Raw genomic sequence first — 16,186 nt, forward strand, 5'->3', positions numbered from 1 at the left:
GGTTTGTGAATCGCTTCCTTTTAGGTGGTTGTAGAATTTAACAGCTCTTTTCTGGATTTTGATAATTAGTGGGTATCAGCCTAATTCTGCTCTGCATGCATTATTTGGTGTTCTACGTTGTACACAGAGGATATTTTTGCAGAATTCTGCGTGCATAGTCTCAATTTGGTGTTTGTCCCATTTTGTGAAGTCTTGGTTGGTGAGCGGACCCCAGACCTCACAACCATAAAGGGCAATGGGCTCTATGACTGATTTCAAGTATTTTTAGCCAAATCCTAATTGGTATATTGAAATGTATGTTTCTTTTGATGGCATAGAATGCCCTTCTTGCCTTGTCTCTCAGATCGTTCACAGCTTTGTGGAAGTTACCTGTGGCGCTGATGTTTAGGCCAAGGTATGTATAGTTTTTTGTGTGCTCTAGGGCAACAGTGTCTAGATGGAATTTGTATTTGTGGTCCTGGTGACTGGAACTTTTTTGGAACAGCATTATTTTGGTCTTACTGAGATTTACTGTCAGGGCCCAGGTCTGACAGAAACTGTGCATAAGATCTAGGTGCTGCTGTAGGCTCTCCTTGGTTGGTGACAGAAGCACCAGATCATCAGCAAACAGCAGACATTTGACTTCGGATTCTAGCAGGTGGAGGCCAGGTGCTGCAGACTTTTCTAGTGCCCACGCCAATTCTCTCTCTCTCTCTCTCTCTCTCTCTCTCTCTCTGTCTCTGTCTCTGTCTCTCTCTCTCTCTCTCTAGCGCGTTGCCAAGCGGTGCAGGCTGAGAATGTGACAGTGTTGGAGGGAGGCACGGCCCAGATCTCCTGTCGTCTGCAGAACTATGATGGCTCCATCGTGGTCATCCAGAACCCTCGCAGACAGACCCTCTTCTTCAACGGCACACGAGGTGTGTGTTTGTGTGTGTTTTGCATGTATATGTGTGTGTATTTAGTGTGTGTATGTTTATGTGTTTGTGTGTTCATGTATGTTTGTGAGAGAGGGAGACAGTGAGGTTTCAACATTCATCTCTGTGGTCAGGGTTTGAAAAACCAGTCAGCCCCAAGAAGCCACCAGATCATGTGGTTATGAGGGAGGTCAACCTATTCAACCCATTAGCTGGCCTCTTTAGGTCAACCTATTGAACCCATTTTCTGGCCTCTTTAGTTTTAACAAGGTCTCATTTCATTATGGAGCAGTACATTCTAGGACTTCTTTCATACTCCCCTCCCTACCGCATTACTCAATAACAACATGGATCAGACCTCTTCTGCCAGATGAAAGCAGTATATTGAAGCCTTCCGTCCAACTAGTCCTCCCTGTCAGATCAGGACTCTACCGGTTCACACTATTAAGTATTTAGTGCCGCTTGCTCCCTGGGGAGGAGAACCTTTTTTCCGTCTGAAAGCATAATGGACCTTAACAGGACAGAGTCAGAGAGAGAAGGGGGGAGAGAGAGAAGGGGGCAGAGAGAGGTTAGGTATTGTAGGGTATGAGTTTACCTCTCTCTCTCGCACTCTACTCTCTCTCACACACACACACACACACAGATGCACATACACACACACACACACACACACACACACACACACACACTGCAGGGCGATTCCAATGCTACCCATTACCATTAGAGCATGGTAACCCATGATGTTTCTGGGAGCCCTCCGTGCTGAACCATTCCCCTCTATTACTGTAGAAAGGTCCTGCACTGTTAGGTAAAGGGAATGAGGCAATGAGCTGTCCAGCTACAGCACTAAACCAATGGGCTCTGATGAAGCTTGTGTCTCAGATGGCACACTATTCCCTTTATAGTGCACTACTTTAAACCAGGGGATCCGATCCGATCTTTTATTAGGCTGTCCAGCATAGAAACAGACTATAGGAACAGTAATAGACCTGTTCAAGAGGACTCTGTGGAGGACTCCCATCTATCTCCTCTAGCTCTGACTGCCTGTGGATCCCATCTATCTCCTCTATCTCTGACTGCCTGTGGATCCCATCTATCTCCTCTAGCTCTGACTGCCTGGCATGCAAATGAGCTGGGACAAAAGGTGAAATAGGACTTGAACAAAGCTGTGACATTTAGTTGCCATTTCGTGTTTTTCTGTCGGGAATCACTCTCACATTCAGGGAGCTTTGTGAAATAGTATTCTAAGGCAAATGTAGACTATTTTTCTCTCTGTCTACAATAAATTCCTCTGTGTTTCACACAGACACACAACACACACACTAAACCTCTGATATAATGAATGATGCTGTGAAATGGTAGACTATTACACCAGGGAAGAGAGAAGGAATTCTCCCTCTGCAGAAGCAAACACAAAAGAGAAGGGAGAAAGGGACTAATAAGAAGAGAGGAAAGAGAGGGAGATAGAGGGAGGTAGAGAGGAAAGAGGGGGAGATAAAGGGCGGTGGAGAGGGAGGTAGAGGGAGGTAGAGAGGAAAGAGAGGGAGATAGAGGGAGGTAGAGAGGAAAGAGAGGGCGGTAGAGAGGAAAGAGAGGGAGATAGAGGGCGGTAGAGAGGAAAGAGAGGGAGATAGAGGGCGGTAGAGAGGAAAGAGAGGGAGATAGGGCGGTAGAGAGGAAAGAGAGGGGAGATAGAGGGCGGTAGAGAGGAATAAGAGGGAGATAGAGGGCGGTAGAGAGAAAAGAGAGGGACGGAGATAGAGGGTGGTAGAGAGGAAAGAGAGGGCGATAGAGAGGGAGAGAGGGAGGTAGAGAGGGAGATAGAGGGCGGTAGAGAGGAAAGAGAGGGGGGAAGAGAGGGCGAGAGGGAGGAAGAGAGGAAAGAGAAGGAGGAAGAGAGGGCGGTAGAGAGGAAAGAGAGGGAGGAAGAGAGGGCGGTAGAGAGGAAAGAGAAGGAGGAAGAGAGGGCGGTAGAGAGGAAAGAGAGGGAGGAAGAGAGGGCGGTAGAGAGGAAAGAGAGGGAGGAAGAGAGGGCGGTAGAGAGGAAAGAGAGGGAGAAGGAGGACGGTAGAGAGGAAAGAGAGGGAGAGGGAGGTAGAGAGGGAAAGAGAGAGGAGAGAGAGAGAGAGAGGGCGGTAGAGAGGAAAGAGAGGGAGGAAGAGAGGGCGAGAGGGAGGAAGAGAGGAAAGAGAAGGAGGAAGAGAGGGCGGTAGAGAGGAAAGAGAGGGAGGTAGAGAGGAAAGAGAAGGAGGAAGAGAGGGCGGTAGAGAGGAAAGAGAGGGAGGAAGAGAGGGCGGTAGAGAGGAAAGAGAGGGAGGAAGAGAGGGCGGTAGAGAGGAAAGAGAGGGAGGAAGAGAGGACGGTAGAGAGGAAAGAGAGGGAGAGGGAGGTAGAGAGGAAAGAGAGGGAGGTAGAGAGGGAGAGAGGAAAGAGAGGGAGGAAGAGAGGGTGAGAGGGAGGAAGAGAGGAAAGAGAAGGAGGAAGAGAGGAAAGAGAGGGAGGAAGAGAGGGCGAGAGGGAGGAAGAGAGGAAAGAGAAGGAGGAAGAGAGGGCGGTAGAGAGGAAAGAGAGGGAGGAAGAGAGGGCGGTAGAGAGGAAAGAGAGGAGGAGGAAGAGAGGAAAGAGAGGGAGGAAGAGAGGGCGGTAGAGAGGAAAGAGAGGGAGGAAGAGAGGACGGTAGAGAGGAAAGAGAGGGAGAGGGAGGTAGAGAGGAAAGAGAGGGAGGTAGAGAGGAAAGAGGGAGAGAGGGCGGTAGAGAGGAAAGAGAGGGAGGAAGAGAGGGCGAGAGGGAGGAAGAGAGGAAAGAGAAGGAGGAAGAGAGGGCGGTAGAGAGGAAAGAGAGGGAGGAAGAGAGGGCGGTAGAGAGGAAAGAGAGGGAGGAAGAGAGGGCGGTAGAGAGGAAAGAGAAGGAGGAAGAGAGGGCGGTAGAGAGGAAAGAGAGGGAGGAAGAGAGGGCGGTAGAGAGGAAAGAGAGGGAGGAAGAGAGGACGGTAGAGAGGAAAGAGAGGGAGAGGGAGGTAGAGAGGAAAGAGAGGGAGGTAGAGAGGAAAGAGGGAGAGAGGGAGGTAGAGAGGAAAAGAGGGAGGAAGAGAGGGCGGGAGAGAGGGAGAGGGAGAGAGAGGAAAGAGAGGGAGGTAGAGAGGAAAGAGGGAGAGAGGGAGGTAGAAAGGAAAGAGAGGGAGATAGAGGGCAGTAGAGAGGAAAGAGAGGGAGGAAGAGAGGAAAGAGAGGGAGATAGAGCGGGCAGTAGAGAGGAAAGAGGGAGATAGAGCGGGCGGTAGAGAGGAAATAGAGGGCAGTAGAGAGGGAGGTAGAGAGGAAAGAGAGGGAGGAAGAGAGGAAAGAGAGAGGTTGTGCAGTCAGTCAGTCGATACAAAGTGGGTTTGGGGAAGTTTATGAGACAATGGCCATTGAGTCCCTGTCACACTGACGGTTATTAGCATTATTTGTTATTATCATGATTTTCTCACAATAGATTTTTCCCTTTCTCTGACAACAAAAGAAACATAGTTTTGCTATCCTATGTCCGTTCTCTAGGTTCTCTCTCTTCTCACTGCCTCTGTGGTTGTTATGATACTATGGCCTTGGTCAGGAGGTCACAGTGGATTGTTGGATTAACTATGTTTAATTCTTCTTCTCCTCCTTCACTATTCCCCTTTCAATTCCTCTATTCACTCTCCTCCTTGTTACTTCCCCGGTCCTCTTTTCTTTTGGCCTTTGCTTTTCTTTCCATATATTTATGTGTTTATCTCCAATTGTGTTTTTCCTATTGTGTCTTGACCCCCCCGATGCTGTCTGTCTCCCTGTCTCCCTCCTTCCCTCCCCAGCGTTGAAGGACGACCGTTTCCAGATGGTTCTCTTCACTCCCCGTCTGGTGCGCATCACCCTCACCAACGTGAGCGTGTCGGACGAGGGCGGCTACTTCTGCCAGCTCTACACCGACGACACCCACCACCAAGTGGCCACGCTGTCCGTGTCCGTCCCTCCCGACACCCCCACGGTGGAGGTGAAGCAGGAGGCCGTGGAGGGGGGCGAGGTGGAGCTCACCTGCCTGTCGCCGCGCAGCAAGCCCCCCGCCACGCTGCGCTGGATCAGGGACCGCCGGGAGATACCAGGTCTGTCCGTCCTTTGAAGATCTATCACTATGTCGCTCTGTCATTCTATCTATCAGTATCTGTCTGTCTGACTCTGTCTTTGTTCAGTCATACCTCTCTCTCTGCCTCTCTCTGTTCACTTCCTGCATTCCCTATCTATCCGCCTGCCTGTCCCTGTGTCAGTCTATCCATCTATCTTTCTCAAACTCCATCATACTCTCTCCTTTTCTGTCCAGCCTTCTACCTACCTCCCTCTTTACTCCCCGTCTGATAAAACTTCCATCCAGCTATCACTCTGATCACTCTGTTTACCATGTTATCTGTCCTTCGGTCTGTCTGTCTGTCCTGTTATACCCTCAACCTCTCTTTTTTCTCTCTCCATCTCAATCTCTAACTCAACACGTCTCTGTGCCCTTACACTTTGTCTCACTCTTCTTCTCTTCATCCCGTCTTCCTCTCCTCTTCTCTCTCTCTGTCTCCTCCTTTCATGCCGTGTTCACAAAGATGTCTGTCCCCGGTGTGACAAGGTTACGTAGCAAGTGTCGTGGGCTGATGCGTGGGGCCCACAGCAGACAGCCCTGTTTTCTGTTCTGCTCTGTAGTGCTGTGGAGCGGGCCCTGAGTCAAATACAGTGTGACATTAAAGGTTAGGCTCCAGATCCTGATGGATAGAATGTCTCAGTAATTAAGACAGTATCTCCCTGCCCTCATCTCACGCTTCAATTGGGCCTGCTTCAGTTCACTCAGCTGAAATAATTGAAAACTCAGCATGGTGTTAGTTATTGTCATATTTTCACAGACTCATATTGCGTGACCTCAGTTTTGGCCACCACCATCCCTCCTCTTCCTCCTCCTCACCTTCCGCTGCCTCATTTGGAGTCTTTTTAAATGTTTTTAATCGTATCTCACGCTCTCTTTTATCTTCCTTTTATGTCTGAGCCTGTCCAGATCCCTCTCTCCTCTTCTCCTTGTCATCTATCATGCCCGTCTCACTCTCTCCATGTGTCCTTCTCCCTTCTCTCTTTCTTCTTTTAAAAAAATGTTTACCTTTATTTAACTAGGGAAGTCAGTTAAGAACAAATTCTTATTTTCAATGACGGCCTAGGAACAGTTCAGGGGCAGAACGACAGATTTGTACCTTGTCAGCTCGGGGGTTTGAACTTGCAACCTTTCGGTTACTAGTCCAACGCTCTAACCACTAGGCTACCTGCCGCCCTTTCACCAGCGCCTTTTCCTTCCCTCCCCGTCCTCTGTCTGATGCGCTCCCTCCCTCCCTTCTCTAGGTGTGGTGTCCCAGCAGGAAAATGGGAAGACAGTGAGTGTGTCCAGCACCATCCGTCTCCCTGTGGAGAGGAAAGACAACGGGGCAGCGGTCAGCTGTGAGGCATCCCACCCCGCCCTGGGGGGGCAGAAGAGGGTCCGCCACTACCGCCTCGACGTCTACTGTGAGTGACTGGTCAGCCACCGAGGGTTACCATGGCAACACACTGAAGCTGTATCACCTCATTTCTGATGGTCACGACTCATTTGTGTTTGGTGTCTGGGGTGGTCAACCCTTCTGTTGTAAATTACTTATCAACTCACTATTTCTGAGTTTGATCAGCATTTTTCTGCCCTTTAGATCTGCATAATGAGTGTCACTGCCAAACTGTTGCTGCTTAAATGGCCCTGCATGGCTTTCACAGCAACACATATGAATACCTCCTCAGATGTGTCTGTTCACTGCAGCCATTAACAAAGCAGCAGCTGTTTCACCCTGAGGGATGTTATGATAACAGAACCGCCAACCGTCACTCTTGATTGGTTACCATGGTAACCATTCCTTCCTCCTCTCTCCTCAGTTGCCCCCACAGTGAGGATCATCCCTCCCCCTGGCATCCTCCGAGAGGGAGACTCTCTCAGCCTCACCTGCTCCATCACTGGCAACCCACTGTGTGTGTGTGTGTGTGTGTGTGTGTGTGTGTGTGTGTGTGTGTGTGTGTGTTTGTGTGTGTGTGGGTGTTTGTGGGTGTGGGTGGGTGTGTGTGGTGTGTGGGTGTGGGTGTGGGTGGGTGGGTGTGTGGGTGGGTGTGTGTGTGTGTGTTATGAGATTGTTTGATTGGCTTGTGCATTTGCTGTGTATGTATACTGTGCTCACGCTACAGCTGTTTGGAGTTGAGACATTCTCTGGAGAAAGTGTCTGAGGAGGCTGTAACAAGCCCCTTGTGATGTGTTTGTTGTGCATGTGTGTTTCTGAGGCAACTGAAGCCTCTTCATTAAGCTCTATAAAAACTGGTTTGTGTGTGAATGCACTCGTGTGTGTGTGTTTATTTTTGTGTGTGTGTTTGCTTGTTTGTCTGTTTGTGTGTGTGGTGAGTAAAACCATAGTAAAGCCCCACAATAAAGCCAGGCTGAGGAGCCAGTATGTGTGGCCCAGTGAGGATCAGTAACAGCCTTGCTGGGGACAGTGACATGAGAGATGTGGCTGTGGGGATCTATCCACTGGACTGCCCCTGCCTCATCTCACGCTGGAGTGACCTCACCACACTCTCCTTAACACCTCCGGTACCCCCATCACTCTCAAGCCCCGGACAAACTTCCTGTTAACCGTTCATCACCAATTCATTACACTGCCTGTCTTTGTTGGAGGGGTGTGTTTATTAAAGTGTGTGTGCGTGCGTGCGTGCGTGTGTGTGTGGATGAGTAGGGGGATTTAATTAGATGCTTCCTGAGGGATTAGGGTGTAGATGAGCTGGGATTGTAATCTGGCCAGGGTGGAATGAGAGGGACAGCCAGCACAGCACAGGGGATGCACACACACACAGGGCTTTGTGTGAGATTGTGTGGTGTGTTCGTTGTTTCATGTAATCCAATAATCTTTTGTCTCAGTCGCCTTCTGTCTCACTTTTCTTTTGTCTTTCGTGTCTCCTTTTTCTCTCCGTCCTCCTGTCTGCCTCTGCCTCTCCCTCTCTCATCTCTCCCCCATAAATCGCTGTCTATCTCCTTCCCTGGCTCTCTCCTCCCATGTCCCGCTTTCCCTCTCTCCATCTGACACAACATCTTTCTTTGCTCCCTCTCCTCTCCTTCTCTCTCTCTGTCCATAAATCTCCTCAATTCTTTTCTGTCATGCTGTCTTCCTCTCCCTTGGTCTAATTTAAAATCTCTCTCTCCCTCCTCGCCTTTTATTTCCCATAACCTCCCTCTCCCTCCACCTCTGTCTTATTTTTATACTGTCTTATCTTTTCTCTCTTTCTTCTCCCCATCCCCTCTTGCTCCCCTTGTTTCTCCCCCACTCTATCTAATTCTCTTACACTTTCCACTTCCTCTTCTTTCTCTCCTCTTCTTTCTTTCTTTCTCTTTCACTCTCTTCTTTCCCTCGCTCTCTCCCTCCTCTCTCTCTCTGCAGGCCTAGAGATGTCCAGTGGACTAGGATTAATGACACCTTACCTGAGAGGGCGGAGATCTCTGGCCCCACCCTCCAGGTGGCCCGTCTCAGCCAATCACACAACGGGACCTACCTGTGTCAGGCGCAGAACAACTACGGCCGTGCCGCCGACCACTACACGCTGCTGGTGTACGGTGAGCCACCGTCGCCATGACAACCACTGCCTTGCGGCGAGTAGTTGCCCTAAGGCACAGATCTAGGATCAGCTTACCCTCCATATCCTCCGAATCCATTCACCGTCCAATCCTATCGTAGCTTTTTGAATGAGACACCAGAAGCGTATCACAGACACAGATGTAGACATCAAAAGCGTGAGCCACTTCATCAGTTGTTTATGCTTCACAGATGGGCATAGGGGGTCGGGCTAGGGGTTGAGTTGAGTTGTTAACTCAGCATCTGTAGTCAGTATAGTCAGTGTACCACATGGCTGTGGCCCCCTAGTGGTTACTCATGTCAGTGCAGCCTTCACATCTGACAGCTGAAGATCAGAGAAAGTGTAGGAGGAGGAGAAAGAGGGGGGTTGTTGCGTAACATTTTGGGTTGCCTTAGGCTGCGCCCCCTCATCATCCCCCCTACTCCCCCCTTCCCCTCCTCCCTTAATTCCCTCCCTCCTTACCATCTCCTGAGCAGTGGCGGCAGGTGGCAGGAGCGGCAGGCGTCAAACAACACTCTAACTATCCTCCGTTGAGAGAGGAGCCAGAGCATCTTGCCAGAGCAGCCATCGTCAGCCACCACCAGAGCTAAAGCCACACTCTCTCTCTCTCTCTCTCACTGTGCAACACAAGTTAGGCATGCCTGGCTTTGAAGTACATCCACGCTTCAAGAAAGTGCCCTTCTCTTCCTTGGTCTCTATCGTCTGTCTCCTAGAATGGTTCTTCTTCCTTAGTCTCTATCGTCTGTCTCCTAGAATGGTTCTTCTTCCTTAGTCTCTATCGTCAGTCTCCTAGAATGGTTCTTCTTCCTTGGTCTCTATCGTCTGTCTCCTAGAATGGTTCTTCTTCCTTGGTCTCTATCGTCTGTCTCCTAGAATGGTTCTTCTTCCTTGGTCTCTATCGTCTGTCTCCTAGAATGGTTCTTCTTCCTTGGTCTCTATCGTCTGTCTCCTAGAATGGTTCTTCTTCCTTGGTCTCTATCGTCTGTCTCCTAGAATGGTTCTTCTTCCTTGGTCTCTATCGTCTGTCTCCTAGAATGGTTCTTCTTCCTTGGTCTCTATCGTCTGTCTCCTAGAATGGTTCTTCTTCCTTGAATGGTTCTTCTTCCTTGGTCTCTATCGTCTATCGTCTGTCTCCTAGAATGGTTCTTCTTCCTTGGTCTCTATCGTCTGTCTCCTAGAATGGTTCTTCTTCCTTGGTCTCTATCGTCTGTCTCCTAGAATGGTTCTTCTTCCTTGGTCTCTATCGTCTGTCTCCTAGAATGGTTCTTCTTCCTTGGTCTCTATCGTCTGTCTCCTAGAATGGTTCTTCTTCCTTGGTCTCTATCGTCTGTCTCCTAGAATGGTTCTTCTTCCTTGGTCTCTATCGTCTGTCTCCTAGAATGGTTCTTCTTCCTTGGTCTCTATCGTCTGTCTCCTAGAATGGTTCTTCTTCCTTGGTCTCTATCGTCTGTCTCCTAGAATGGTTCTTCTTCCTTGGTCTCTATCGTCTGTCTCCTAGAATGGTTCTTCTTCCTTGGTCTCTATCGTCTGTCTCCTAGAATGGTTCTTCTTCCTTGGTCTCTATCGTCTGTCTCCTAGAATGGTTCTTCTTCCTTGGTCTCTATCGTCTGTCTCCTAGAATGGTTCTTCTTCCTTGGTCTCTATCGTCTGTCTCCTAGAATGGTTCTTCTTCCTTGGTCTCTATCGTCTGTCTCCTAGAATGGTTCTTCTTCCTTGGTCTCTTCGTTCTTTCTTCTTCTTGTTTTTATGTTTCCCTTCCTTTCTCTCTGTCAACCAATCCTATTTGTTCTTTCTTTCTCTACCCTCTTTTGTCCTGTTTTTCTCTTCTATATATCTTTCCCATACTCCTTCTCTCTAAATGTCTACATATCTTATCCTCTCTTTGTTCTCCCCCCCCCTCTCTCTGCTTTCTCACCTTCTCAGTAGTTTGCCCTCTTTTCTGCGTGTACTGTAGTTCAGAGCTCCCTGGAGGGTTCATGTCTTGTCGAGTCCAAGAGGGACAGAGAGAGGGGCAGAGGAAGCAGGGAGAGAGATGTCGAAGCCAGGTTAGTGTTCAGTTAGGGGCTTGCCCAAGTTGGATTAGCCACGCTTGCCCCTGGAAATTCCAAGGTGAACTGGGGTGGGGTCGCCTGACAGGGCAGGGCTTTATGGCGATGATGAGTCAGCTAAAACAGCTCATTATGACAGTTTTGAAAAACGAGCCCTCTCCCCTTCACACTGTCAACCAGCTCCCAGAGTTATCTAGTGTCTGATGTGGCCATGAAGCGCAAAATCAGGACAAATCGGAGGCCAATTTGTTGCAGGAGCTTTTCGCTTTTCGAGGCTGGGTGATGCTTTGAAAAGCAGATAGAGAGTGAGAGGTTGGTGAGTCTCTGCCGAGCCAGGCCCAATGACGCAAAATCTTTATTCAGCAGGTTTAAGTGTGTGTGTGTGTGTGTGTTTTGTGTGTGTGTGTGTGTGTGTGTGTGTGTGTGTGTGTGTGTGTGTGTGTGTGTGTGTGTGTGTGTGTGTGTGTGTGTGTGTGTGTGTGTGTGTGTGTGTGTGCATGTGGTGGGATGGCGTGGTGGTGGGATGGTGTGGTGGTGGTGTGGTGGGATGGCATGGTGTGGTGGTGGTGTGGTGGGATGGCGTGGTGGTGGGGTGGCGTGGTGGTGGGTGGTGGTGATGGCGTGGTGTGGTGGGGGATGGGGATGGCGTGGTGGTGGTGTGGTGGGATGGCGTGGCGTGGTGGTGGTGGTGGGGTGGTGTGGTGGGATGGCGTGGTGGTGGTGTGGTGGGATGGCGTGGGTGGTGGGTGGTGGTGGTGGGATGGCGTGGTGGTGGGTGGTGGGATGGGATGGCGTGGTGGTGGTGTGGTGGGATGGCATGGTGTGGTGGTGGTGGGATGGCGTGGTGGTGGTGTGGTGGGGATGGCGTGGTGGTGGGATGGTGTGGTGGGATGGCGTGGCGTGGTGGTGGTGTGGTGGGATGGCGTGGTGGTGGTGTGGTGGGATGGCGTGGTGGTGGTGTGGTGGGATGGCGTGGTGGTGGTGTGGTGGGATGGCGTGGTGGTGGTGTGGTGGTGGGATGGTGTGGTGGGATGGCGTGGTGGTGGTGTGGTGGGATGGCGTGGATGGGATGGGTGGTGGTGGTGGGTGGGATGGCGTGGTGGTGGTGTGGTGGGATGGGATGGCGTGGTGGTGGTGTGGTGGGATGGCGTGGATGTGGTGTGGTGGGATGGCGTTGTGGTGGGATGGTGGTGGTGTTGCTCGTGGAGCTCCGAGGAGAATGTTACTGATTGTCTCTGCAAAGCCCTGAGGGTCTGCTTACAGTATGTCATTCAACTGAGCTGCTGTGATGAAATGGATTGCTGTAAGCCAATAAAGCCCATTAGAATTGAATTGCATGAGAGAGTGTTGGAGATGGAGGGAGGGAGGGAGGGAGAGAGATGGGAGAAAAGAGAAAGCTAGAGGGATGGATGGAGAGATATAGTTGTGATTTGGGGGAAGATGAGTGCAGTGGTTAGGGTAATGAGATAAGTCACTAATTAGGTGGAATAAATTATACCTCTTTAATGAATGACTAAAGAAAAAGAGAGAGAGGTGAGAGAGAAGGTGGGAGGTTAGGAGAGGGGGAGGGAGGGAGGTTAGGAGAGGGGGGAGGGAGGGATGTTAGGAGAGGGGGAGGGAGGGATGTTAGGAGAGGGGGAGGGAGGGATGTTAGGAGAGGGGAGGGAGGGGGTTTGGAGGTGAGGAGGGAGGGAGGGGGTTTGGAGGTGAGGAGGGAGGGAGGAGGGGGGGGAGGTTAGGAGAGGGGGGGAGGGAGGTTAGGAGAGGGGGAGGGAGTGGGGTTAGGAGAGGGGGAGGGAGTGGGGTTAGGAGAGGGGGAGGGAGGGAGGTTAGGAGAGGGGGAGGGAGGGATGTTAGGAGAGGGGAGGGAGGGGGTTTGGAGGTGAGGAGGGAGGGGGTTAGGAGGGGAGGGGGGTTAGGAGAGGGGGAGGGAGGTGGTTAGGAGAGGGGGAGGGAGGGGGTTTAGGAGAGTGGGATGGAGGGGTTGGGAGGGGAGGGTTAGGAGAGGGGGAGGGAGGGGGTTAGGAGAGGAGAGGGAGGGGTTTGGAGGTGAGGAGGGAGGGGGGGTTGGGAGGTGAGGAGGGAGGGGGTTGGGAGAGGGGGAGGGAGCGGGGGGAGGGAGGGGGTTGGGAGGGGGAGGGAGGGGGTTGGGAGGGGGAGGAAGGTTAGGAGAGGGGAGGGAGGGGGTTAGGAGAGGAGGTTGGGAGGGGGAGGGAGGGAGGGGGTTATAGGAGAGGGAAGGGAGGTTAGGAGAGGGTGAGGGAGGGGGTTAGGAGAGGGGGAGTGGGGGTTGGGAGGGGAGGGTTAGGAGAGGGGGAGGGAGGGGGTTAGGAGAGGGGTGGGAGGGGGTTGGGAGGGGGAGGGAGGGAGGGAGAGGGGTTAGGAGAGGAGAAGGGAGGGAGGTTAGGAGAGGGTGACGGAGGGGGTTAGGAGAGGGGAGGGGGTGGTTAGGAGAGGGGGAGGGAGGGAGTTGGGAGGGGAGGGTTAGGGGAGGGGGTGGTTAGGAGAGGGGAGGGAGGGAGTTGGGGGAGGGTTAGGAGAGGGGGAGGGAGGGGGTTAGGAGAGGGGAGGGAGGGGGTTTGGAGGTGAGGAGGGAGGGGGTTAGGAGAGGGGGTTGGGAGGGGGAAGGAGGGAGGGAGGGGGTTAGGAGAGGGGGAGGGAGGGGGGGAGGGAGGAAGGGGGAGGACAGAGTAAAGATTAGGTGAAAAACCTGAATCCCAGGTGGTGTATTCCCCCTTGTGGCTCTGCACAGTCTTCTAATGACAGTGAGAAAGTCAATGTAGTGTAGGCTGTGACCAAATCAATGTGGAGCAGCGGTAAGGGACGAGGCCTTCTGACCAGCGGCTAGATGACATTTAGCCTTGTGTTGTGAGTGACGCATAGCTTACTACAGCACCGGAACAGAAAAACACACAGAAACAGGGTTCAATCATACAATGTTCAATCATACGTGAGTGTTTTATCTCTCTAGTTTAAGGAATGATATTTGAGAGAAACATCGTTATCAACAACTTCAACATGCAAATGGGAAAACAGCTGTGAATATAGGTGTCTGAGTGGCGAGCGTACAGAATAACAATATGATAGGAGAATGTCTGTCGGTGTGCTGACTGGCTGTACAGCCGCATAGTAATTCAGCTTTAGAGAGAGAGAGGGTGCTCATAGAGGAATGGAATAAGAAAAGGAACAAGGGAATGTGGAAGCAGAATGGAAGAGTGCGTGGGAGAGAGGAGAGTGATTAAGGTTGAGGAAGATCGCCTGAGGGAAAGAAGGGAGATTTGAGTAGAGAGAGGAGAGGATGATGGAGGAGAGAGGAGGTAGAGAGAATGAAAGAGAGAAATGGAGAGAAGTCATTATTTATGTCTTCCCAGAATGTAGTTTTGACGGTCAAGAGATATGAATCAGTGTACAACTAATTAGCCGACTGACCCTGCTCATTAATCCCTCTGCCTCAGGTGAGACACACACACACACACACACACACACACACACACACACACACACACACACACACACACACACACACACACACACACACACACACACACACACACACACACACACACACACACACACACACACATACTCACATACTGACCCATTCCTTAGTGAACTCTTTCTCTCACAGCCAAAGAACCATTTTAAGTTCTAGATAGTACCTTTTTTTCTAAGAGTGAACTCTCTACCTGTCTCTCTGACTCACATGTATGCCTACCTGTCTCTCTGACTCACATGTATGCCTACCTGTCTCTCTGACTCACATGTATGCCTACCTGTCTCTCTGACTCACATGTATGCCTACCTGTCTCTCTGACTCACATGTATGCCTACCTGTCTCTCTGACTCACATGTATTCCTACCTGTCTCTCTGACTCACATGTATGCCTACCTGTCTCTCTGACTCACATGTATGCCTACCTGTCTCTCTGGCTCACAGGTATGCCTACCTGTCTCTCTGACTCACATGTATGTCTACCTGTCTCTCTGACTCACATGTATGTCTACCTGTATCTCTGACTCACATGTATGTCTACCTGTCTCTCTGACTCACATGTATGTCTACCTGTCTCTCTGACTCACATGTATGTCTACCTGTCTCTCTGACTCACATGTATGTCTACCTGTATCTCTGACTCACATGTATGTCTACCTGTCTCTCTGACTCACATGTATGTCTACCTGTCTCTCTGACTCACATGTATGTCTACCTGTATCTCTGACTCACATGTATGTCTACCTGTCTCTCTGACTCACATGTATGTCTACCTGTCTCTCTGACTCACATGTATGTCTACCTGTCTCTCTGACTCACATGTATGTCTACCTGTCTCTCTGACTCACATGTATGCCTACCTGTCTCTCTGACTCACATGTATGCCTACCTGTCTCTCTGGCTCACATGTATGCCTACCTGTCTCTCTGACTCACATGTATGTCTACCTGTCTCTCTGACTCACATGTATGTCTACCTGTCTCTCTGACTCACATGTATGCATACCTGTCTCTCTGACTCACATGTATGCCTACCTGTCTCTCTGACTCACATGTATGCCTACCTGTCTCTCTGGCTCACATGTATGCCTACCTGTCTCTCTGGCTCACATGAATGCCTACCTGTCTCTCTGACTCACATGTATGTCTACCTGTATCTCTGACTCACATGTATGCCTACCTGTCTCTCTGACTCACATGTATGCCTACCTGTCTCTCTGGCTCACATGAATGCCTACCTGTCTCTCTGACTCACATGTATGTCTACCTGTATCTCTGACTCACATGTATGCCTACCTGTCTCTCTGACTCACATGTATGTCTCCCTGTCTCTCTGACTCACATGTATGCATACCTGTCTCTCTGACTCACATGTATGCCTACCTGTCTCTCTGACTCACATGTATGCCTACCTGTCTCTCTGACTCACATGTATGCATACCTGTCTCTCTGACTCACATGTATGCATACCTGTCTCTCTGACTCACATGTATGCCTACCTGTCTCTCTGACTCACATGTATGCATACCTGTCTCTCTGACTCACATGTATGCCTACCTGTCTCTCTGGCTCACATGAATGCCTACCTGTCTCTCTGACTCACATGTATGCCTACCTGTCTCTCTGACTCACATGTATGCATACCCACATGGACGCCGCAAACACACACTTGTGTCTTGCATAAGTCACAGGAAGGCTGAGGTTGGACGCTGATGGGATAGAGGGAGGATGTGGATGAGTGAATGAAGGCAGGCTGAAAGGAAGAGGAGAGGAGGAGGAGGAGAGAGGGATGAGGGTTATGCTGACGTAAAAGGAGTGGCAGAGGGAGAAGAGATGGAGGATCTCAGGGCCAGAGGGAGAAGAGGGAGAGAGGGAGAGCAGACAGAAGAGTAGTTACCAATAAATTACCCTAGAACGAGGTGTGTGTGAGTGAGTGAGTGAGTGAGTGAGTGAGTGAGTGAGTGAGTGCGTGCGTGAGTGAGTGAGTGCGTGCGTGCTTGAGTGCGTGCGTGCGTGAGTGAGTGAGTGCGTGCGTGCGTGCGTGAGTGCGTGAGTGCGTGCGTGAGTGAGTGCGTGAGTGAG

General features: G+C 50.8%; 1 protein-coding gene across 4 annotated transcripts in view; it reads left to right on the forward strand.

Annotated features, from left to right (window-relative positions):
* Positions 1-16,186, forward strand: part of LOC112235404 (cell adhesion molecule 4) — a 239,746-nt gene that overhangs the window by 215,668 nt on the left and 7,892 nt on the right. For all 4 annotated transcript variants that reach the window (XM_042304892.1, XM_042304893.1, XM_042304891.1 and 1 more), the window contains exons 2-6: positions 750-896; positions 4,721-5,008; positions 6,270-6,431; positions 6,828-6,918; positions 8,372-8,544. In XM_042304892.1, coding sequence (XP_042160826.1) covers positions 750-896; positions 4,721-5,008; positions 6,270-6,431; positions 6,828-6,918; positions 8,372-8,544 — 861 coding nt within the window. The remainder of the gene's footprint in view (positions 1-749; positions 897-4,720; positions 5,009-6,269; positions 6,432-6,827; positions 6,919-8,371; positions 8,545-16,186) is intronic.

Source organism: Oncorhynchus tshawytscha, linkage group LG23 (genome assembly GCF_018296145.1).
Source record: "Oncorhynchus tshawytscha isolate Ot180627B linkage group LG23, Otsh_v2.0, whole genome shotgun sequence".
NCBI classification, from domain to species: Eukaryota; Metazoa; Chordata; class Actinopteri; order Salmoniformes; family Salmonidae; genus Oncorhynchus; species Oncorhynchus tshawytscha.